Source organism: Pseudorasbora parva, chromosome 7, assembly GCF_024679245.1.
Source record: "Pseudorasbora parva isolate DD20220531a chromosome 7, ASM2467924v1, whole genome shotgun sequence".
Lineage (NCBI taxonomy): Eukaryota > Metazoa > Chordata > Actinopteri > Cypriniformes > Gobionidae > Pseudorasbora > Pseudorasbora parva.
In genome coordinates, this window is record NC_090178.1 from 29328831 (window position 1) to 29355144 (window position 26314).

At 40.0% G+C, this 26314-nt stretch overlaps 1 protein-coding gene across 2 annotated transcripts in view; it reads right to left on the reverse strand.

Annotated features, from left to right (window-relative positions):
* itga10 (integrin, alpha 10) overlaps positions 1-26314 on the reverse strand; it is a 62709-nt gene that overhangs the window by 15981 nt on the left and 20414 nt on the right. For both annotated transcript variants that reach the window (XM_067449012.1, XM_067449013.1), the window contains 5 exons: positions 23687-23801; positions 23479-23606; positions 20153-20301; positions 16753-16903; positions 475-640 (listed from right to left, as the gene is read on the reverse strand). In XM_067449012.1, the coding sequence (XP_067305113.1) occupies positions 475-640; positions 16753-16903; positions 20153-20301; positions 23479-23606; positions 23687-23801 (709 nt within the window). The remainder of the gene's footprint in view (positions 1-474; positions 641-16752; positions 16904-20152; positions 20302-23478; positions 23607-23686; positions 23802-26314) is intronic.

Genomic DNA, 26314 nt, shown 5'->3' on the forward strand with positions numbered 1-26314 from the left:
GAATCAAGGTGGCACAAGCGTCACATGCTGTTCTTAAGGGAATTATTTTTATGAAAAGACAACTTGTCCTGTATTTTCCCTTTTTTCGTGATGTCTGTCACCTACTAATTTTTTATTTAAAATGTTTTGGTAAAATATCTCACAGCATACTCATTCCTAATTAGGCACTTTATGTCTAAATGAGTGACTGAAAAACTGGACCATGGTAAATACCAGTTCTGCTATCAGATGATATACAATAGCTCCAAAAGTATTTGGAGACTTAAGAAACACATACAGATGTATGAATTTAATAAATAATGCATGTGTACTTGCTAGTAACTTTTCCAAATATGTCGAAAACAACAACATCAACATCTTCAATGAAAAGGAAATCTGATTTTTCTTTTTTTTATGTCAAAGAACCACAGTTGCTCTTTAAAGGAAGGAAATCTGTTTTTTTCTATGGTCATTGAGAATGAATCTCCTTCTTACCCTCTAGACTAAAAATGCGATCTCCCAAAGCATCTACAATGTCATTTAGAGCAGCTTCATCCGTCACATTGAAGAAGTATTTCTCATCGGGGTCACTGGCAATGTCCTTTATCTCATTGATAAAGGTCTCTGGATCCTGCTGTCGGCGGATGTAGTGACCTAATACCTGTGAAAGAGAGAGTGTTATGAAAATGTTGATTCTTCAGGCTTTTGTTCATGAGTCAAACCATAAGTCTGAGAAAAGTCACACAGCAGAGAGAGAGAGAGCGAGAGAGAGAGAGAGAGAGAGAGAGAGAGAGAGAGAGATGAGACAGTCATGCTCCACTTGAGCTCTTAAAATTTAACAATTTTTTCAACTCTAGAGAGAACCAAACTCGACAAACCCTACAATAAATTGAAAATAAAAATAGAAAGAATCACAGGATAACTGTAGATCAGCTTTTTTCTTTTTAAAAACACTACATTCTGAGTTTAAGCAACGAAGGAGCAGCAGCATCTGAACATCAAGGAGGATCAGACCTGCACAGAAGAAGAAAACTCCAATCAACAAACAGGCAAGGAAAGCTACCACCTTCAACTACACTATTTTCAGCAGTAAAACATAATAAGATAAGAAAGAGACGAGTAACTTGTTGACTAAAGCTAAATTAGCTAAACTAACAGCATAGCAGAGAGTGAGTGACAGCAGTGACAGTTGGAATGGAGGGAACAGAGGCAGCCACGCCCCTCCCCCGAGCCATCACTTTCCCTCAGAAGATAAAGACCGCAAAAGACAAGAAAACATATAAACATAACCTACTCAAGAAAAACCCAGACACTTTAATGGCTGACTGTTTCCAAAAAGGAGACAAATCCACTATCACTAACCTACTGCTCTACACAGAAAACTGCAATGCTTGGCACACAGTGATCTGCAATTATTACAAGAACTTTACAAAACACGGCATCTGTAATGGGAGGCAAATTCGAATTTACGAAGAAGAAGGAGACAAAGCATATCTGACTGTAAATATATACCACAATGGAACAATAATGTTTCAAGGGAATGAAGTTTGTCTCAGCTCTGTCCAGGCCAACTTTAACAGCCTCAAAGCACTGGCAGAGAGTGAGAAACAGACAGAGAGAGCAGGCAGCCATGTTGAGCCTGTGAGCTCAGGGGCGGGGCTAGAGCTAGAGGAGGAGGAGCCTCTCCTGGACTGTGATTCGCAGCTGGAGCTGTCAGTCACACAGATACGCAGCAGTCTGTCCCTACAGGAGGTGGAGCTGGTGGAGCTCAGAGAACTGGTGCTCTCACAGACAACATCCAATCAGCGCATACAACACCTGGAAAACAAACTTCACCAGCTCACCAGAGACTTTACAACTAGTGTTGAGGAGCTGAGAGGAGAAATAAAAAAGCTGCAGCAGGACAGAGAGACCCTGAACAGTGAGCTGAAAAGTGTCAGAGAGGAGCTGATCTTCAGAGACAGAGAAATGCAAAGTTTGAGAGAGCAGACAGAAACCATCACACAGCCGAGCTCTAATGCCACCCAGACACCAGCAGACCCCCTCCTGACGGCCCCTGAGACGCCCACAGCACAGATAGACACCTACAGCCAAGAACAAGAAACCACACATAGTCACATCCAGGCAGAAATAGTCATTCTAATCGACTCAAATGGCAAATTCATAAATGAAAAACAGCTCTTTCCCAACCAAAAATCCCTGAAACTTTGGTGCCCAAACACAGAGAGTGCCCTTCAACAACTTGAGAAAGAAAAACTTGGTGATCCCAGCCACATCATCATTCATGTGGGAACAAACGACCTGAGGACACAACAGGAACGAGTGGCACAGTCAGTCACACAAGTGGCAACTAAAGCAACACAGACGTTCCCAACATCAAAAATAATAATCTCCACCATGCTACCCAGAACTGATTTCCACCCCCGCACTATACAGAGAGTCAACACAGACATCTCGCGTGGATGTGCTGAAATGCCAAACGTCCATCTGGCACATCACCCAACACTGGACATTCACAATCTCCATGACCATGTCCACCTACGGAAAGACAGTGTGAATGTGTTTGCAAGAAATCTTAAAGATGTTGCCCTTGGCCGAACCCCTAGTAGTCCCTCAAGGAGTTACAGAGAATCCAGCCACTTTCAACCAAAGAGACGATTCATCCCAGCCCCAGCACACAGCCTCTTTCCCCCACACCCAGCTGACCCCTACACTACAGCGCCCTGGAGACTCCATCAGTACCCCCATCCTGAAGGCCCGCACCCACGCTTCAGACCCCCACACCCGCATCCCACACATGACCACCGGCAGCAACGCCAGAACCCGGAGCCCCCATCCCAGCAGCGGAGGAAACAGCCAACACCCAGAGAAGCCCCAGCACAGAAGCCAGACACCCACAGGCCGGAGCAGCAGGAGCAGCGGAGCTACGCTTCAGCCCTGAAAGGCCCAAACGACGCCCACAGCACTAACCTCAGAGAGATCAAGGACATGCTCCACTTAATCTGCACACGGCTGATGGACTAGTCGTGAGTAAGACACCAGATACAACTACTACACTAATATAAATAATTCAAAAAATAACAATAATAAAAACATGTAAAAAGTAGCCTATATGTATATCTAGCTACATAATGCACATAGATTTTCAACTGGTTTAAGTTGAGTTGGTTCTTTCTAGAAGAATGTTAAAATTGTTTTTTTGACCACATGAAACCACTGACAATCACACTGTGGAACATCCAGGGCATTAATTCTTCAAGCTTTGGATGTAAAGTCAAAACCCTGGACTTTAAGAAAAGTGTTTTAGACATAGACATAATAATATTACAGGAAACATGGCGCAGAACTGATGAGGTCACTCTTTGTCCCCCAGGATATCGTGAAATAGCCATATCGTCCCAAAAACATGAAAATATAACACGTGGGAGAGATTCAGGGGGCATAATAATTTGGCACAAGCTTGAAATTAATAATTACATCCAAATAATCAAAAAAGAAGAATCCCACATCTGGCTAAAAATCAATAATCAACTCAGTCAAACTACAAAAGACATATTCTTATGTGCTCTTTACATTCCTCCCTCTGAATCTCCTTACTATGATGAGAACATCTTTGAGACCCTCCACAGTCAAATCAACCACTTCCAGGCCCAGGGAAGTGTGTTAATCTGTGGAGATCTCAACGCAAGGACGGGATCCCTACCCGACTACACCCCTGACAACGGGAATAATTATATATTTGGACAGAGCTTTCAACAAAACAGTGTTGATTTCCATAGGAATAACTCTGACTCCCAGGTAAACAAGAACGGGAGAGTGCTCCTTGAGCTCTGCCGAAGCCTCGGTCTGTACCTCGTCAATGGCAGGGTGAGAGGGGATTCTCTGGGGAGATACACCTACAGCTCATTTCATGGTTGCTCAACAGTTGACTACATGATCACAGATTTAGATCTATTCTCTTTCAGAGCATTCACGGTCAAACCACTAACACCCCTGTCAGACCACAGCCAAATTACTGTGTATCTAAAAAGGACAGAAAATACTAACATACATCCACAACCCAGTAAGCTGTATGACATTACAAAGAACTACAGATGGGTCCAAAACAGCACTGAAAAATACTTGACCGCATTCGACCACCCCCAAGTGTGCTTGCTTATTGACAACTTTAATGAAAATATTTATCCTCACAATGAAGATGGCGTAAATCTGGCTGTAGAAAACATAAATTACATATTTGATTATTTGGCAACACTATCTAATCTTAAAACCTCTAAGAAAATTCATAAGCAAAAACAAGAGAATGAAAAATGGTTTGATTCGGATTGTAAAAGAATAAAGACAAATTTAAGACAGCTGGCAAAAAAAAAGCACAGACAACCAGACGATTCAGATTTACGTCTTCATTATTGTGAGGAGCTCAAAAAATATAAAAATACACTCAGAAAGAAGAAAGAACAGTACATTCAGAATCAGCTCAGAACTATTGAAGAATCTGTCCATTCCAACAGTTTCTGGGACAACTGGAATCTCCTGAATAAAAAGAATCATGATCAAACAACTATACAAGACGGAGACATCTGGAAAAATCACTTTGAAAAACTGTACAGCAAATTAAACATGACCATAGAACAAACACAGATATTCGAAAAATTAAATCATATAGAAAAAATAATTGGCAAATATCAAAATCCGTTAGATTACCCAATCACAGAAAAAGAGCTGACAGATAAAATACAGGCCCTGCCCACAAAAAAGGCAAGTGGACCGGACGGCATCCTAAATGAAATGCTTAAAAGCACAAATCACAAATTCAAACTAGCCATAATGAAACTGTTCAACTTGGTTCTGAGTGTTGGTCATTTCCCTGACACCTGGAATAGAGGACTCATAACGCCCATATTTAAGAGTGGAGACAAATCAGACCCGCACAATTACAGAGGCATCTGTGTGAGCAGTAACCTGGGGAAGATGTTCTGCAGCATCATCAACACAAGACTCGTTCACTTCCTCACAGAGCACAATGCCCTCAGCAAAAGTCAGATTGGATTCTTACCAAATTATCGAACATCAGACCATATATTCACCCTGCATACCCTGATCGACAAACACATTAATCAAAACAAAACTAAAATTTTTGCTTGCTTCGTTGATTTCCAGAAGGCCTTTGATTCAATTTGGCATGAAGGTCTTCTGTCTAAACTTCTAGAATCAGGTATCGGGGGCAAAACATACAACATAATTAAAACAATGTACTCAAACAATCAATGCTCAATTAAAATTGGCAATAAACAAACGGAGTCCTTCACTCAAGGGCGAGGTGTGAGACAGGGCTGCCCACTATCACCGACCCTCTTCAATATTTACATCAATGAATTAGCGAAACTCCTCGAGCAATCAGCAGCTCCTGGTCTCACACTACATGACTCCTCTATAAAGTTCCTCCTGTATGCGGATGACCTGGTGCTGCTGTCTCCAACAGAAGAGGGTCTACAGCAGAACCTGGACATCCTGCATCAGTTCTGTCAGACCTGGGCCCTGACTATTAACATGGCTAAAACTAAAGTACTAACATTCCAGAAGAGACCCAGATGTCAGGGAAAGAAACACAATTTCACCCTTGGTATGACCAAAATTGATCATGCCACCAACTACACATACCTCGGGTTGAAATTCAATACAAACGGAAACTTCAGCTTGGCCGTGAATGAACTGAAAGAGAAAGCAAGAAGGGCTTTTTATGCCATCAAAAAATCAATCCAATTTGAAATACCAATCAGAATCTGGCTCAAAATATTCCAATCCGTCATAGAACCTATTGCACTATATGGCAGTGAAGTGTGGGGTCCTCTCCTAAACCATGAGTTTGACAAATGGGACAAAAACCCAATAGAAACCCTGCATGCTGAGTTCTGTAAGAGTATCCTGAGAGTACAGAGGAACACGCCGAACAACGCATGCAGGGCCGAATTAGGCCAATACCCTTTACTAATCCACATTGAGAAACGAGCCATCAAATTTTGGAAACATCTAAAAATGAGTGACCCCAACTCTTACCATTTTAAAGCCCTTAAAAACCATGAAGTGAACGCTGAGAAGAGTCCCCTAATTCAGCTGATCCTGAGGCTGCAAAAACAAACTAACACGACTAACAATAATCAGCCTCAGGACACAGACACCCTCATCCACACAATCTGGCCCAACCAAATGATTAAAGCACAAAAAGAAAACTACCTGACCTATTGGACTGAAACAACACAAAAACAAAGTAAACTGGAATGTTATTTGGCCCTAAACAGAAACTACACAACAGCAGAATACCTGAGCGCAGTGAAAGACAGTGAGCTCAGAAGAAGAATGACGAGGTACAGACTGAGCAATCACACACTGGCCGTAGAGACGGGCAGATACAGACAGAACTGGCTGCCCAGAGAGAGCCGCATCTGCCCGTACTGCACTGCTGGAGAAGTGGAGACAGAAACACACTTCCTCACCAGCTGCCCTAACTATGAACAAATCAGAAACACATTCTATCCTAAATTCGAAATACTTTGCCCTGACTTCATAAAATCAAACAATAAAACACAACTTCTACATGTATTAGGTGAACAAAGAGATTGTATCCTACTAGCAGCAAGATACATTAATGCCTGTCACAAAAAGAGGGAAGAGTCGACCAATCAGTGATGCGCACACACACACACACACACACACACACACACACACACACACACACACACACACACACACACACACACACACACACACACACACACAGAGAATTCAAAATTGTTCCTAGAATTCTAAATGTTTACAGATTGTTCAACTTATTACTATTATTATTATTTATTTTATTTTATATAATTCTTTATTTTATGTATGTATGTATATGTACATGTATGTTAATGCTTTGGCAATACATTGAAACAATTGTCATGCCAATAAAGCACATTTGAATTTGAATTGAGAGAGAGAGAGAGAGAGAGAGAGAGAGAGAGAGAGAGAGAGAGAGAGAGAGAGAGAGAGAGAGAGAGAGAGAGAGAGAGAGAGAGAGAGATAACACTGAGTAATAACAACAGAGATTTTCTCATCCGGAGAGCCAACACCTCCTCCACAACATTGAGGTGAAAGCAGATGATCTGATAGATCGATTAATGAAGGGATACAGGACTCAGAGGAGACTCATCCTAGAAACAAAACACCTACGCAGAGGAAACAGAGAGAATATCACTCACACCCACTGCACAGCACAGCACTAATGAGAAGCCTCGAAAACCATTGGTGCCAGATCATGAGCTCACTCTCCATTGACATGTACCTATATCTTTCCCAACAGGACAATTGTTTGGATATGCTAATTTGATAAGCTCCAACTAATCATATGAGCAATTCGGTACTTTTGCACTGTTTACATGCACTGAGCCCACGCACTAAAAGCCTGTCAAACACACATGATTACTGGACTAAGTAGTCTTACTGCACTAATACTGTCAAATACACACAAGGTTAACATATAAACACAGTCGGTTATGTCTAAAGTGAAAGTAAAATCGTGTGTGTCTGTATGAGATGCGAGCAGGTCTTAAATTGACAGCCGCACGGCCTAGTAAACACTTGTCTTTAAAGGTACAGTTCACCTCTAAAATTATGTTAATAAAACAACAAAAGACAAAGAGAAAATCACTCACTGCTCTAGAAATAAAAAAAAACTTTAAAACAGTAGCTTTTAATCAATGAATATTGTATATTGAAGACTATGTAGTTTTAATTTTAGCCTACATTTATTCATTCAATTTCATACTCAAATGCTACTGTACATCTCTGAGCTGTCACTGTAAATCTTTATATATATTTATTTTATTTTATACAATACACTAGGAATGTGTACAAGGTAGGCTTGGGCGGTAATACGGTAAAATGGTATACCGCGGGATCTAAAAATAGCAACGGTATCAGTTTCAATACCGTCAAACCGTCAAAAAAAAAATTCAGATCAACTTACATATTGCTGATCAACAATTAATTATTAAATATTTAATAAGTCGAACTAATTAAACTATTTACATATTAAATACTATTTATTTGTTAAATGCCTAAATATGTGTATGCGTTGTTGTGACAGCGTGGATGAGAGAGAGAGAGAGAGAGAGAGAGGGGAAAAGACGGCGAGTCGGGCACTGAGTTATTCGGTCTCGAAACTTCTGCAGTTTGGAAGTATTTTGGGTTTTGACGGTAAATACAGACGAGGCAATTTGCAAATTGTGCAACAAAAAGATGACCGCGAGAGATGGAAATACCTTGAACCTAAGGGCGCATATCCGTTAACCACCATCCACTCACTGCTGCGTGGATGAAAAACCGAGCGCACCCTCGGACTATGCTGTAATATTGCCGAAGCCTTTTGTCACACAGCTGGCAATGTAAGCAATAAGCATGAACTCCACAAAAATCAAGTGGACATGGGACTCACAAAAAAAAAATTCAATTGTCTGACAATCGTCTCATAACGGTAAGCATAAAACGTGCAGAGTTTCTCAGGGGCAGGGGCTCAAATGTAAAAAATAAAATAAAAATATAGGCCTATATATATAAGCCAAGCCAACAGTTTGTTGACGCTGTCTGAGCCTTACATCATAATGTTTTAATTATTCACGGTAATACCGTATACCGAGGTAAAATAGGGAGGAGGTTTGACGGTATCAAAATTTGGATACCGCCCAAGCCTAGTACAAGGGTTTTTTAAAGTGAAAGTTTTAAGATTATGTAAGGTTTTTTTCAGTCTTTTAAGTAAAATAAAGAGTATTGCAGTAAAAACATTTTCTTCTTAACCTCTTTCTGTTCCTGTTGCCTGAGAATAGAATAGCAAAAAAACTAACAGAACCAAAAACCATTATTTGTATTTGAACCGTGTATTGAAGTGTGTATTGAACCGTGGACTAACTGTATTGTTTCATCCAATTTACCTATACTGTCTCAATAAAGGCAAAAAACTAAAAAATAAATCGTAAAAAATATTTTGTCAGAATACACCGCTTCTTTTAAATGGCCGTCAAAAAAGAAGGATGCTTTTTGTTCACAAACTGGTGCAATTACAGCATCCACGAGCAAAGGGCTAATTGGTCCATGCTACTTAGCCAATCCCCGACCCCTTGGGAGTATTCATGCTAATAAGAGATGATGGCTCAGCACCCTGGACAGAGATCTGAAAATGTCTTATTTGGGTCTCATCTGAGGCTGGGGCGTGTTCCTGCACTCAAAAACGGACAGCAACTGGTGGAAACTTTCCAAGCATCTTCCCAATCCCAACTAATACTTGGTTAACAATATTTGAATTAATAAGCAATCATTGAGCAATCAAACCTACGTATCTGCTTTATTTTGCAGGTCATTGCTGCAAATTCCTGGTATCTTGATCTGAACTTCCACCCACTTCCACACCCACCATGCTCGCATTCCCTGCATCTCTATCCTGTAATGTCTAAAACATATCCTGGCTACGCTACACGACCAATACAGTGAGGTTGTTTCTCTACTCTCCCACGAGTGCTTTACTTTTCCATCCGTTCCTTAGTTCTGTACAAGGGGAAGAGAACGAGAAAGGGGAAAAGGGAGAACATAAAACACATCAAAACATGAAAGCTATGCTTTGGCTGGTGATGTATTAAAACCAGCTGTCATAATTTTATTCCACAGTTCCCCTGAGGAGATGCCGAGAGACATATTACCCAGATGACTCTGCAAATCCGGACACCATTCTGGCACTGTTTGTGTAAGAGAGGAAAACATGGGCTCATACAGGAGCAGGTTTACATGCTGTCCTCCGCTCCAACGAGTGAGAGTACAGTAGAAATGTCAAATTGTTCAGGGGTCAAATTGAAAAGTAAATGACTTTGAGACAGTCTGACATTTATTTTGGTTTTGAATTCTTTGGACTCTTTCAAGTGGTTTAGCTGCACTGTATAGCCAATGGGTTTATATTAAATTTTGTTAGAGATTGTGCTGTGGAAACGTCAAAATAGCACCATTCTTTTCAATTATGTGCTGTCAATGTCTGCGGTTTATGGGAAAAACAAAAAGCAAAACAGCACTACTCAACTATCTGCACTGCCAAATGGACAATGTAAGGCTTACTAAATATTATTATACTATAATTGTTTTGTTTTTATAATTTAATATGGGGGAATATGAGCGAATAAGAATTAATTATATTAATAACAAATGTCATTGTTTTATAGAAACTATAGCCACATCTAGTCATGGTAATGAGCAGCCATGGATGGTTTTACATGTGGTTACCAAGGTCTTATTACAAATAGCACAAATAAAATATGCAAGAGCTCTCCATCAATCCTCCGTGAGTTAGACCAAACTATCAGCTTTCCTCCTATGAAAAATCTGTTCTGTTGGACTAACCTCTGATTGTAGCAACAAAAAAACTTGTTTGCCGGCAGACATTACAAGACATGACTGCAACCACGAACAGCCTGATGAAAGGAAACTAATATCTGTTCAGGAGTTCAAACTGAGTTCCACTGTCAGACTATTTTAAAGTGTGTAATTTCTGCACCACTAGTGGCACCAAACAGGAATGCTAAAATAAAGACTGCTTTCAAGTTTGCAAGTTTAAAATAACCCATTTTCTATTGGTTAGACAGGCAGTTAGCCCTACACCAAATGTGAATGTGAATATGTCCACCCCAGTCTTAGCCCTTAGCTCTATATAAAATAGGTGTTGTAGATGTTTGCGAAGCAAGGCATCACTATTACTATCTCACATGCTTATCACTCACATCAGAATTTTGTAGTCTTGAGGTTAGGCTCATTTGACTCTGTAATAAGTTAGACCGAACACCATGTAGGTCAATAACAACTGTTTTATTTGTCACCGTTCACACGGTATATCCTCCACCATTAGCGCCCTCACCTGGTAAGGCACCACACATATAACATCTCCCCTTTTCACTTACAGTTAAAGTGACAGACATAACTTAACAGTCATCACTAACAGCTAGGGGAAACAACATAACAATAACCATTAATTTAATGAGCATTACTAAATGTCTCGGTTCACAAGTCTAATCTCGTCGGGGGTTTGCGAACTCTTTTTGGATATCTCGCTTCTGTGATGCTCGGCTCAGTAACACTGGACTGGACATTAACACTGGGCTCTGTGACTTTGGACTGGGTATCGATTCCATTACTTCCATCTTCTCCTGTGGATGACAACTGGGAAATGGACTCTTGTTCTGACTCATGGGTGATGCTTTTTTGTTGATGTTCTCTGGTCTGTATCAGATGCCTTCTATTGCGTCTGAGTTGTTGACCATCACTTTCCACAATGTAAGAACGAGGTGCCTCACATACTTCCACCACCTTTGCTGGTTTCCACTTTGCATCCTCTTGCACCCGCACATAATCACCAGGTTTAAGCTCTGGCAGGGGTCTGGTACCCTTGTCATAGTAGTGTTTTGTTTTTAACTGGTTTCTTTTGAGCTGTCTGTGAAGTCCAGTTATGCATTGTGGAGTAAGCAATGTCTGTGCAGTGGGTAGCAGTGTTTGAGTCCTACGCCCCATGAACATTTGCGCCGGAGATGGGAGGTTTTCCAGGGGTGTGTTTCGGTAGTCTAGGAGTGCAATGTATGGGTCTTGTCTGTCTGCCGTTGCTTTTTTGAAGAGTGACTTGATCACCTGGACAGCCTTTTCTGCTTTGCCGTTACTTTGTGGGTACCTGGGTGATGATGTAATGTGCTTGAATCCATATGACCGACTGAAAGAAGCAAAATCAGCTGATGCATAAGCTGGGCCATTATCCGTTATCATCACTTCAGGTATACCATATCTGGCGAAATGCTGTTTACAGGTGTGAATGATGGTTGTGCTTTTAATGTTTTTTACCTTGTCCACTTCTATGAAGTTGGAATAGTAGTCCACAAGTACAATGTACTGTTCAGACTCAAATTCAAAAGAGTCAGAGCCCACTTTTTTCCATGGCCTGTCTGGAATGTCATGCCCTATCATGGGCTCCTTGCAGTTTCTTCTCCGGAATGTGTTGCACACAGGGCACTTAGAAATTAGGTCAGAAATTTGCATCGACATGCCAGGCCAAAACATTATGTCTCTCGCTAGCCGTTTCGTTTTTTCAATGCCTTGGTGACTGGTGTGGAGTTTGTGTAGCATTAATCTTTGTTTACTTTGTGGAATGACTATGCGGTTGCCTTTTAGGAGTATGTCATCTTCGACAGTCAGTACATCACGATAATCCCAGTAAGGTTTTGCTTGGTCAGGCAATTCACGTTTTTCTTCAGGCCAGCCATTTAGGACAAAACTTTTGACGATGGGCAAAACAGAGTCATTTCTTGTTTCTGTTTTTATTTCCAAGAGGCGCAATGGTGCGATGGGTAGTGAAGCAACGGTGCAGACCTGTATATCATCCTCATCTGTGTCATCTGTGTGAGACTGATAATTTCTGCTTAAGGCATCGGCTATGTGAAGCTCTGTTCCTTTTTTGTATGTCACTGTCATGTCGAATTTCTGAAGTTTTAGGAGCATTTTTTGGAGTCTGAGGGGAGTGTCTGCTAGGGTTTTTTTCATGATCATTTCTAACGGCTTATGGTCACTTTCTACTGTGAAGTGTCTTCCAAATGTGTACTGATAAAATTTTTCACATCCAAATACAATGGCTGCCAATTCTTTTTCAATTTGTGCCCAACGCTTCTGTGTTTCAGTAAACGCTTTGGAAGCAAATGCTATGGGGCAGTCATTTTGAAGTAACACTGCACCTACCCCACAGCTGGATGCATCCACACTAAGAGTAACTGGCGTTGCTGGGTCATAATATTTGAGAGTGGTTGTTTCTGAGACCATCCTCTGTAATTTCTCAAAACTTTTGCCATGCGCTTCTTCCCAGCACCATTCTGCAGTCTTTTCCAAAAGGAGTCTTAGAGGGGCTGTGACATCAGAAAGTTGTGGGAGGAATTTGCCTAAATATGTGACCATGCCGAGGTACTGCTGCAGCTCTGTTCTGTTCTGTGGTCTATGCATGTTCCTAACAGCAGCCACCTTTTCCGGGTCTGGTTTAAGTCCATTTGCAGTCAGCAAGTGACCCATGTAGCTCACTTCTTTAGCTTTGAATGTACATTTTTCTGGATTTAGTTTTATGTTCCTTTCTCTGATGCGCTGCATGACTTTTTCCAGTCTCTTGTCATGTTGCTGCTCATTCTCCCCCCAGATCAATATGTCATCCACAATCACTTCAACACCTTCCAAGTCTTCAAATGTTTGTGACATAATTCTTTGAAACATCTCCCCGGCACAGCTGATTCCAAACGGCAGTCTTTTGTAGGCAAATCTTCCAAAGGGGCTGTTGAAAGTACATAATTTGGAACTCTCTCTGTCCAATTTTATTTGCCAGTAGCCAGACTGTGCATCGAGTGTGGTGAATACTTTAGCTCCTGTCATTCTTGTTACCACCTCCTCAATTGTTGTCATTGGGTAATGCTCTCTTTCAATTGCTGCATTCAAATCTTTTGGGTCGATGCATATTCTGACTTTTTTCTTTTCTGGTTTCCATATAGTGACCATACTGTTGACCCAAGCTCTGGGCTCCACCACCCTTTCAATGACTTCCAATTTTTCCATCCGTTCCAACTCTTCCATAACTTTGTTCCTGAGGGCCACCGGAACTCGTCTAGGTGGATGTATGGAAGGCTGAGCATCAGGTTTGAGTTTGATGTGTTGTTCCCCTTCAATACAGCCTAGTCCTGTGAAGACATCTGCATATCTGCCTTTAATGTCGCTGTGTTGTGATGTAACTGCCGCTACACGTTTAATGAGTCCCATTTGCATGCACGTTTTTAGTCCAAGCAGGGGCTGTACATCATCCTCCAAAATTTGGCATTCAATGTCATAATATTTGCCTTTGTATTCACCTAACAACAAGCATTTGCCTTTGGGTTTCAAACACTGCCCTCCATATGTCACCAACCTTGCTTTTGATTTCTCCATCTTGGAACAGCTTTGGGCGTGTATTGACTGTGGAATGATATTGCATTGAGCTCCTGTATCAATCTTGAATTTTGTTCTATGGCCATTCAGTTTGATGGTCACCATCCAATCCTCTCCATTTTTAGCGTTCACAGCGTCCACATAAAATTCATCTTCTGAATCAGTCTCTTCAGACACAGTATTTATATTTTTCTGAGGTCTGGTGGACATGCATTTACTTGCAAAATGATTCTTTTTTCCGCATCTTTTGCAGTGTTCTCCATATGCGGGACATTTACCTTTGTTATGATCCTTTCCGCAGTACTTACAGTTCCGTATGATGTAACGTGACGTGCCTGGATCGTTGGCATGTGCTTCGTGTCCTGTTCGCGTTTTTCTCACAGTGTGAACTTCTGTTTCTGATGCAACTTGAATTTGAGACAGCTGTGCGCGGCTCGCCTCGGCTGCGCGGCACATTTGAATTGCTTTATGCAAGTCCAAATCAGTTTCTCTCAGCAGCCTGGCCCTCAGGTTTTCGTCACGAATGCCTATTACTATTCTGTCCTTTATTAGACTGTCACATAATTGTTCGTACTCACACGACTTGGCTTTGGTTTTGAGATCCGTAACGAACTGATCGATGCTTTCACCTGGTGCTTGGACTCTCGAATTGAAAATGTGGCGTTCGAATGTCACGTTCTTTTGGGGTTCGAAAAAGTCGTTGAATTTTTTTATTATGACTTTAACGTCATTTTTGTCTTCAGTTTCAGCAAACTCGAACGTGTTGTAGATTTCCAGGGCTTCGTCGCCAATAACGTGCAGCAGTGTGCAGCTCTGTATTTTCTTAGCTTTTGTTTCTATGCCCGACGCGGTCATATACAGTTCAAATTTTTGTTTCCATTTTTTCCAGTTCTCCGCTGTGTTGCCCTCAAACTGCAGTGGTTGTGGTGGCTTTAGTCCTTCCATAATGGGCTTGAATTCGCTACTTCTGACACCATGTAATAAGTTAGACCGAACACCATGTAGGTCAATAACAACTGTTTTATTTGTCACCGTTCACACGGTATATCCTCCACCATTAGCGCCCTCACCTGGTAAGGCACCACACATATAACAGACTCAGCTTAGCAAGCAGCCAATAAATAGTGACATTTAAACTGTGTAGCTATGTCTTAGCAATCACTTACAGCACCCTATTGCACACCTTAGCAATCGTACAGCAGCATAAATAAGCCTTGCCAGACAAAAAAATTCAACATAACCACTTTGTAATATAGGTGATTTCTTGCATGATTCCATATCCTCTTTAAACCGTTAGTTCAGCTTTGCTATCTGCCTGTATATGTAATATGTAGCATCTGACATATTGTTTACAAGCTGTTTTGTTGATGTCTTTCCACGACTGACTGGGCGATTACATGATACATTTCATTAAAATGTAAGATGATACCCAGAGAATAAGATTTCTTTATATATAATTGTTATATAATTCAGATGGGCTACATGCTATTTTTATGTTGTTTATTTTAAAATGTGATAGTTGGTTGTCTGGCTATCACTAGACCTAGCTCTATCTTTTAAGACCATTGAACATTGGTCTGGGGAGTCTGCTCTGTATTTTCCACTGCACAAGAGGCATGATCAACGGGCATAGTTCAAATGACTGTATGAAATTGGACAGTCCTTCAACCAATCAGACCAACAATCCATTGCTTCTCTATCCATCATTGTGTTAAACCCGCCAATAGTGCGCCGGGAGGACAAGCCGGTTTGTGAATTGGTCCCCGCAAATTTGTAACAGAAGCAGGAGAAAACAATGTACAGGTTTCCAGCCTGAGCTACAGGGCAAAATCAAATTCCCAGCAGATTGGGCTGGGTTTACCCAGTTTAGATCGTTGGTACATATGACCAGAAATTGCCATACTTTCAATATAAAAATAAAATATGAAAAATAAAAAGCATTTTTAAATAAATCAAAAATACTTTTTCCAAAAGGTTTTGAAAAAAAGGGGGGTCCGTCTTATAATCTGGGTCATTTTACATTCAGAAAAATACGATACTATATATCATTTGTAATTGCATTTATTGTAAACTCTTTTTCATTTTAAATGTCCCCAAATACGCCCTAATATGCCAGGTAATGTTGTTTATGTAATAAATTCATGAATGCAAAATAGACCCCATTGTCCATAACAGTTCCTGATTGTGAGCTCATGAATATAGACAGAAAATTGAGGACAAACACATCCTTTAATTTTGCTAGTACGCTCGCATTTGTGTTTTTTAATATACAGCTAAATAGACTGCTAAATGGAGGAAGCTATTCTGGCTACACTGACACCCCAGGCTCTGGTGGAGGCAGCTTCACTTTGTCTTTTCTTGTGCTGTTGTGGTTTAGGGTGGCAGCAAAGGAGTGCAGTCCGCCCACTGACCCACCCAGAGGGGCATGGTGTCAGTGTACAGAAGTTTTTAGGGTGTGGTTCATTCCTCTGATGGCGAGGATCTCCGTTTAAGTCTATTTCTGAGCAGTAATAATGTGGTTATGATTGTTTAAAGAATGAGGGAAGACAGCTTTATCATTCAAGCAGAGACAGAGAGTGAGAGAACCGGGTGGAGCTGAGCAGAGACACTGAAAATAGAGCAGTGCCAATTATGGTTAGTTTAAGTGGAGATCTGATATTCAGGCATACACTCTGCAGCTCGCTGTTTTTTTTAGGAGGGGTTGTAGGTTTTTCCAGCCTACATCAGGGGACAGGTTTAATTATGGTATGAATGTGTATTTGTACTCACAGCGATGGCATATCTGGTGATGTTACGTTTCTCACATTCAATCAGGACCTCAGGAAGGTCTTCCTCATCATGCGACTCTCCATCGGTCACAACTATCATCACTTTAGTGGCCCCTTCCCTGGCACCTCTGTCTGGACTGAAGGCCTCCGTGCTAGACGTGAGTAAGGACAGGAGAACAGTTCAACACAATCATTTGAGTCAGTAACATGGTTTTAAAGAAATGTCAGCAATGATCAAAGGTAACAGTAAAGAAATGGTATGATATGTTATACAAAATTACATTATTTCAAATAAAAGTTGCTTTCTTTACTTTTCTATTCCTCAAAGAATTCTGAAATACAAAATATCAGTTTCCACAAAAAAATAAAGCTATAATAATAAAATAAATAACAATAAAATACACTTATTATCACCAATAATAATAAAACATGTTTCTTGTGCAGGTATATTAGAATGATTTCTGTTTTACTGCATATTTTATTAAATAAAGTTTGCTTGAATAGATTATTTGTTCTATATTTAAGTAAAATAAAAGCCATATGGTTTAATATTTGGTTATATAAAATAACCTATGATAATTGCCAATTAAAGACGTACATCTAAAAATTGTCCATATTTCTTATTAAGATTCATACAAACGCAAACTAACAGGCAGCCGATACATGCAGCAGGTCTCTATGCTGCTTGTGGGAGGGTGACCTGCATTTTTTATTCAAGATGTAAGTTTGGTGGTACAGCCAGCGTTAGTCAACTTAGTGATTTTCAGGCGGTCGTCCAGACTCTAGCTAAATATAACTATGTGGCTACCCACAAGAGTGCAGAGTTTAAAAACAACCAGCAGCCTTCCACCTAATTACATCCAGTGAAGGAGAGGAGAGGAGAGGAGAGGAGAGGAGAGGAGAGGAGAGGAGAGGAGAGGAGAGGAGAGGAGAGGAGAGGAGAGGAGAGGAGAGGAGAGGAGAGGAGAGGAGAGGAGAGGAGAGGAGAGGAGAGGAGAGGAGAGGAGAGGAGAGGAGAGGAGAGGAGAGGAGAGGAGAGGAGAGGAGAGGAGAGGAGAGGAGAGGAGAGGAGAGGAGAGGAGAGGAGAGGAGAGAAGAGGACTGGTAGATGTAATAAAGAAGGCAACAATAGTGAAAACACAAATATTTTTGAAGATACCATCTGTGAATGAGACGGTATCAAAATCACGTGAAAAACAAAATGGCTCTGATTTTCCACACAAAAGATTCAAAAGGAGAACTGACAAAAGAGTGAGGGGCTGTTTTGATGTGGTATGTGGAAAAAAAAGAGGGCAGGTTTTAATGGTGGAGAAAAATGTTTGTTTCGTGAATATATTTATACAAGATGTGATGAGGGACAGACATCTTGAAACAGAAAAGTCAAGAAAAATTTGTTACACATATGTTTCAGACTGGGATTTTATCAATTATGAATGCAGATTTAGAAAGAGAGCAAGCTAGAAAATGTGTGCGCTTAATTGAATCACATTTTTTTCAAGAAAGAAAGCAAAAAGCAAGGAAGAAAGAAAGAAAGCAAGCAAGAAAAAAAGCAAGAAAGCAAGAAAATAGCAGGGAAAGTGATTTGAGCAAATAAGTCTGTTAATTGCTGGGGCTGGCGTTATTTAAAGGCTGCTGTGCTTTTATTGAGTGCTACATCTGGACTTATGTGGTTTTTAACTCACACTCTTTCATTTACTGTGTGTTTGAATTAATTGCTATATATGAATTCTCTCACGTTTGTGTCTGTGTGTGTGAAAGTATGAACATGGTCATGTGTGTTTGAACAGCTGCACGGGCAAAGGCAAAGCTAAGTCTACTGGCTGGTGACCACACCTGCGGCTCTGCTGAGCCAGCTCTCTCCTCTCTCTGCATCAGCAAACCTGAATGTTATGACAACCTTCCTCACCTCACCCAACTACTGCTGTCACTTCAACTACTGTGAGAGTGTATGTCTGTCAAATTCTAGAGAATGGAAAGTCTTAAATGAGTATTTAATTGTGTAGAAACAAAGGCACACAATGCAAACAAATACACAAAGGACCTGACAGAGATTTTTGACTAGATTCTTGAATGTTTTTGTTGAATCATTTTCATTGATAACACATCATAAGCCATGAGTGTTTGTTTTACTAAAAATAAACTTTTTTGATTCACTAAAAATAAATTGTTTTAATATTTTTTATTGTTGTTGTTGTTATTATTATTACTGTGGCAGTAGTAGTCATACAGTGGACCCCAAAGTTTTGCTTTGTGTTGTTGTTTTTGTTTATTACTGTAAAATATGGTTTAATGTTGGAAGAAGAACACCGCCATGTTATACAACTGTGACAATGAGCACTTACCAGGATCTACTAAATGTGGGATTTTCGTTTGTGGTTCCATTGTTGCAGTAAACTTGCATAACATTCTTGAATAAATAATTTATTAGATGCATATCAGTCTGATATTGGGACATCGACTTTACATTTGCTTGGCCCTAAATATGACATGGAACAAAACAAACTGCGATTGGTTGCGTTACATGTCAGTCAAATGTCCTCTTGGACGGTGCTTGGCCAATGAAATCTGCAATAGTGACTACATGAGATTAGACTACACTGGTCACGCTGTTTTTTTTTTATTCACTAAAAAGAGCTATCTAATAAGAGTGATTCATTCTGGATTCACACTAGTCGTGCTGTTTTTTTAATTCATTGAAAAGAACCAATGCATAAGATTGATTTGTTCTGGAATCAGACTACAAAGTACTGTTTGTACTGTATCTTTCACGTTGTAGATTTAGTACTGATGTTGCATTTGGCTCCTCTATTCTTTCTCTTTCAAAAAAGCAGTTATGTTTTCCATGATATGGTCCCCAAATATATTTATATGGTATTAAAATGCATAGCTTGACTTTAATTAGACTAGATTGTTCAAATCTAATTTTCAGTCACTGAAAATTTAAGACGGGTTTTATTTTATGAGCTTTTGCTTTTGTGGTCAGCAAGTGACAGCTATGGTTAGTGTCCTGTGTGGTTATGTGTGTGTGTTGTGTGCTGGAGATATTTGGCATTGGGATGCCAATAATGAAGAATGGCAGAAGCAGAAATTACTGGGGTGGAAGGAGTGTGAATGGAACAAAGAGAATGAATATGACCCTCTTTAAACAACTCTTTGCTCACGTATGCAAGTCTCTTGGGAAATAAAGGAATTACAGTTTTGAGGAGGCACCTTCAAAAGTATCCACATAAAAACAAAGGCACTATTGACCAGACAGACTCATCTATGTTACACACTTTACATTATCTCTGGATGTGGTGGGGATCAGGGAAAGGGCAGAATGTACATAAGGCGATACCTTTCAAAAAGGAGAGGGGGTGTGCTACATTTTTTTTTTTTAAATGAACAGTGAATTGCCATACCAGGCCATTTGGATGGCGTGCGCAGTGCGGGTCTCCCGTCCCTCCTGACGACTGATGTTCTTGGCGGCTTCAACCACATCCTGTGTTGTCTGATAGTCCCTGAGAGACCACTCGTGTACCGAGATCTCCCCGTACTGCAGGACACCAACCTACAAACCATAGTCACAAACAACAAAGTTAAAGTTGATATGTGTCATTTCTGATGTTCAAGGCTCACTGAAGTGCATTGAAACGCACAGCATTATTCAATGTGTTGTCGTTTCAACTGAAACAGTAAGACAGGGTGGGACACATCGAACAGCTCCTCCCCTTTTTTAAAATATCAAATAGCGTTTTGTTTATATCACAGCTCAGCCAGACTCAGAGCCATTGAGATTGATAAAGCCGCATTTGACAGCCACAGTCTAATATATTTTTTCCGTCCTTCGGATGAGACATTAAACCGAGGTCCTGACTCTCTGTGGTCATTCAAAATCCCAGGATGTCCTTCGATAAAGAGTAGGGGTGTAACTCTGGCATCCTGGCCAAATTTGCCCATTGGCCCCAGTCCATAATGGCCTCCTAATAATCTCCATATAATAATTGGCTTCATCACTCTTTCTCCTCTCCACCAATAAGCTGGTGTGGTGAGCGTTCTGGCGCAATATGGCTGCCGTCGCATCATCCAGGTGGATTATCACATTGGTGCAAAACAGTGAACATGAAGTGTGTAATTTATGTTGGCCTATGGCGCCGAAGTTATCTCTTCTACTCATCAGTACTGTTTCTTATGCAGAGTCTGTCTAAACATTTATCATCCTACACTCCTCTATATCACTTTAAAATATAGCATTATGTGAAGAATTAAAATAGGTCTGATATGTTTTCTGGTCTGCGCCAACTCGCAACTGATCCGCTCTGTACAGCATATTTAAATATTAGAACCTAAATGGTATATATTAGAAACTTTTTAAAGGGTAATGTGACCGTCCCAGTGACCCAGCAACAGCTTTTGTACAGAGTAAATTATTTTGTTTAATTTTTTTAAATCTTTTGATAGATACTGACCACTGCAGACAGGGAACACCCCACAAGAGCTGCCGTTTTGGAGATGTTCTGACCCAGTCGTCTAGCCATCACAATTTGGCCCTTGTCAAATTCTCTCAAATCCTTACACTTGCCTATTTTTCCTGCTTCTAACACATAAACTTTGAGGACAAAATTTTCACTTGCTGCCTAATATATCCCACCCACAAACAGATGTCCTGATGAAGAGATAAGAAGAGATAAGAATAGATAAAGAGTAATTCACTTCACCTGTCATAATGTTATGCCTGATCTTTGTAAATGCCTTTATGTTTTAGGAAGAGGTTCCCTTATAATAGATCATCATATTAGGGCTCCCTGCCATTAAAAGTAAAAAAAAGAAAAAGCAAGTAGATGTTTGAGGTAATTTGCAGTAAGTAACACAGCAGCAGTCATTTGTGCAGAGTGGATAACTCAAGTCTACAATGAGATGTAGATGAGATTGGCATCTCCACTATGCGCTCCGCCCCACCAACATGAAGGCCCAAATCTGCTGGAGCAAGATATGCACCACAAACCAGAGGAATTTCCTTTTACCTCGTGTTGCCCCCAGCCTGCCTACCGCCTTAAATATCTTACATAAAGAAAAATACAGTCTAGGAACATAGATACATTATCTATCCATCTCTCCATCCATCTATCCATGCATCTATCAGTCCATCTTCTCTTTATTACTTTCTGGTTTCACACACTGCCTCTAGTATACAATCATACATTTCTAACTCGGTCCCTTCTGTCTTTTTTCTCTAGAAACCACAACTTCTGTCTATTCACATTAACATTGTAATATATTTTCGCCTGTTTCTGTTTCAGCTCAGTTCACTCTGCAGACTGGCTTGCGGTTCTATTACTCACAGTCGCTCATATACCGTCTCAAAGCATCAAAACTAGATCTGTGTTAGCTGCTGATGACAGGATTTAAGGTTAAAAGTCATTTCTACACATCAGTCAAACCTCAGCCAGTGTGCTTCTCTGTTACCTAAAAGCACGTCGTTTTAAAGTAGAGGTTTTGGTCACTCCCTTTGCTATGCTTATGCATGTTATGAAAAATGACCTTCCATGATTTTGCCTTTATTTTTCAAGACCAGATTTTTTCATTTGTAATGACTCTGTAATGAAGTTATTTTAATTACAGATTTTTTTTTTTTCACAATAAAAACTGATGTTAACTCAAACTCAGATCTTATGCCAACATATCCCCATTTAATCATCACTTGATGAACAAGTGATGATTAAATAAAAAAGAGGAAACATTATTTAGAGGCCCAAAAAAGTGTCAGTCAAATCTGGAAAGAACATATTTTTCAAACAAAATCCCTTAAAACCCACACATTAAATATTAAATAAACTCCATAATTTGTTGGTAACACTAGTTACACGTTACATTTACTTACTATATAATAACAGTCAATTATGCATAATTACAAGTAACTAAACCTAAACCAAACCCTAACACTAAATGCAACACTGTAGTAGGTACATGTAGCTCATAAATATTACTCAGTACTTATTTGAGTAAGTACAATGAACTGGCTTTTTTTATATACTGTGTTGTATGAGGTCAACTAATGATGTTCATGTGGTTTTTACATTCAAAAAACATCATAACTAATAATTAATAGGCTATTTTCTACACTGGTTTTGAGGCTCTCTCCAAAACACTGGGTTTTGATGGGCGTGCCGGACTGGAGACTTGGAAGCAAACGCCCACGCCAAGAATTGGATAATATTTGCATATTTAATGAGCTTAAGCTCCCCTGTCAGTTTACATGACGGACAGGAGAGAATGAGTCTTGTCGGATCCAAATCCAGCATCGACCGGAGATTTGTTTACAAACGATTCCGCAGTGAACTGAAGTGAATGACTTGCCCACGTGAGCTGGAACTTCATTAACAATAAAATTCAACCACTCATTCCTAATATTAAGATACGAATGAAGCTTAATCAGCGACTGTGTTCTTCCACAACCAGGAATAGCGTAATATCTTAATCTTCCTCATCATGTTTATTGTTGTTGACCAGCTAGCACAAGCCCTCCATGAGTCGGTGGGCGAGGCTACTGAATTAGACGCGAGGTAGAGGCAGTGTTTCGTCGCGCACTGACGTCAGTATGAAGCACAGGACCGTTTGCTGAGCCTGGTGTCTATAAAAGCTTTTCTTTGACTAACAAGGAAGTTTTCTCAAAAGCTCAAGGAAAAGTTGATTCCTCAAATCATCCCCCCTTTAAAATACTATGTAACCAATTTGTTAAAAAACATACCTGCATTTGCTCAGGGCTTATGTGGAACTTGCTGAGAATGTTGCTAAGGAAGTTCTGCACCTCAGACCAGGGGTAGATACTATTAGAACCATCTAAAACAATCACTATGTCCATGTAAGTGGTGCATCCTGTGAAAACACAGTTCAGTCAAATACTGGTTGTTTCTTTAAATTGTACAGGTCAGATGGACAGAGGATGTTTATCTCACTCTGGGCAGTGGGTGCAATAGTGTCCTTGGGCTCCATGTTATTGGTGACAGACGCACAGATTCCTGTGCTGAACAGAGATGTACCACATTCCTGGGACCACAGTGGAGCGCAGGCCTAAAGAGGATACAGAAAACATCTCTTTGAACAAGTCATCCAGCATCTGTAGTACCACATTTATATATTAAATATTAAACACATGTGGTACACTGCAGACAAGAATAATAGCTCACAGAATATGTGCACAAACGAGGGATTTTGTTAGTATTGCACGTAAAATTCTTTGTGTAAATGTTAAGTCTGGTATTTGTGCCTTTTTCTGACAAATTTCTTCTATTTTAATGGAGGGAAGCGCTGTGTGCTGGTCAGACCAATAAAATCTACAGAAGTGAAGTGAACCAGGGAAAGTAGGAGAGAGAAACAGAAGGAGAGAGAAACAGAAGGAAAGAGAGAAGCAAAGAAAAAAGGACAGCCTTGAAGAGCATAAGAGACTTCTATCTAGGGCTGTACTAGAATAATCGAATATTCGAATATTCGTTCGGTGAGGTGGCATTCGATTTTCAGTTTTGAGATTCGAATATTCGTTTTTTTTTTTTCAACACGTGACTTCCGTAGCGGACTCATTCTCACTCATGCTTGAAATAATAATAATAAATAAAAAATAACACCGCTACATGTTTTCAATAAAAGCATTGCGCATTTTAAAGATTTCAATTAACAAAAAGTCAGAATAAAACTAATTGTAATAGATTTTACATTTTGTGTCATTTTAAAAACAATTCATTTATTCTTATTCAACTGTTTATAAGCATGCTACCATGTTCTTTATTTATTACAGTTTGTTGAAATCACTGTGTGTTACTAATTTAATTTCTGTTTTGGGATGCATTTGTTTTAAAGAAAGGTTCGTTATACCTTATTAAAGTTCTTGCTCTCAACAGACTTTGTGTTTTGTATCACTTGTGCACTGTCCGTTTTCGGAGCATAAACCTGCCCGTGTAATGCGTACCGGAAACTGTTCTATTTAAAAGATTATTAAATGTTTATTAATATTTAAAGAATGTGTGCCACCTGATCATATTGCACAAAATGCAACACTGCACTCCACTGGGTCTGCCGCAACACATTTACGATGCCAAAGAGTGAAACGTGAAGTCGTGAAAGATGATACAAATGCAAACCGACACTATTATTATATATTTAGCCCCACCCACCGAAGCTTCGAATATTCGATATTGATTGCCACCTAAGCTTCGAAGCTCAAAAAATGGCATTCGAAACAGCCCTACTTCTATCAAATGCATTTAAACCCCACACTTTTGAATGTTAGTATCAATGAGATCTCAGAACGTTTTTGGAATAATTTGATGAGAAATATTTAAGTTCATATTCAAATTATATAGATCTGATCAGAGTTCAGATATTGTTGAAACTTTGGGTCTTTATTTGAGTCTGAATTATTTGCTCTTCTCTGAAGAACATCTGAAAAGCAGAAGGCTTAAGCAAACGTCTGCATTTGCTCTTCAATTAATTTCACTGCTGCGAAGGAGATAGAAATTAGATTTTAAAAATATCTTATTTGTACATTTTCTTTCCTTTGGGAAATAATCACTAAATTAGGTTAGAGAGAGAAAAAGAATAAGACTGAGAAAAGAGGGAACAATATGAACAGAGAATCATTCATAAATGTTGGTTATTGTCATAAATGTTTTAACAGAGTTGGCGGCTGCTCCAGCACTGAAGCAATTTAAACGTACTTGGTGGGAATTGGGGGGAGAAGGGCAAGAAAACACATAAAAATAGTACATCTTCAAAGCGTACCATTTATGTGCCTGAAAAACCATTGTGAGGATTGGTGGGGGAAATAATTGAGAAAAAGAAAACATACCAAAAGTTGAACGAGGGAGAATAAGACAAAAGAAAGACGTGTTTGGAAGAAGTGGTTAAGGGGGGTAAAAGTTCTGCGATTCTCCACCCTGTTATTATGAAGGCCTGTAACAGAGGGATGGGAGGATGGAGAAAGGGAAAGGAAAAAGGACAGAATGAGTGTGAGAGACAGAACTGAAGTGGCAATGAGGGTGAGAGGTGCTATGGCTTTTCCACGGCCTGTCATTACAAAGGGCTTGAGTCACATTCTTATCCGCTTATAGAATTGACCAAAGGAACAAACACAGACTCACAAATCCTCAAACAGGTACACTCAAATAGATGCTTTGGTTAGTGATATCTGAATGTGCAATGTGGTGCTCATTACATCCACACTGTGAGCGCTAGTTTTAGTTGGCATACACTATGGTGAACTATGTGGGACTCCATCCCAAAAGCCGTGCTCAATTGTTCCCCATTTAACCCTCTGTCACACAAACACACACAAACACATATTTTTGTTTGAACACACATACCCTTACTTCCTCCACCAAAACATTTGCTCAGTCTCATAAAAAGTCTGACTACTGGCGAAAGCCACCCAGCAATTCCACCAAAGCCACAGCGGAGCGGCTCTAGAACTGGACTGATCTGGTTCACTGCGTTCTGCCCTACACTAAAGACTTGTGTATGTGCAAGAGAGAGTGTGTGTGCCGGTAAAATAATTTTAGAGGCTGAAACCATGAATATATTAAGAAGAAGAC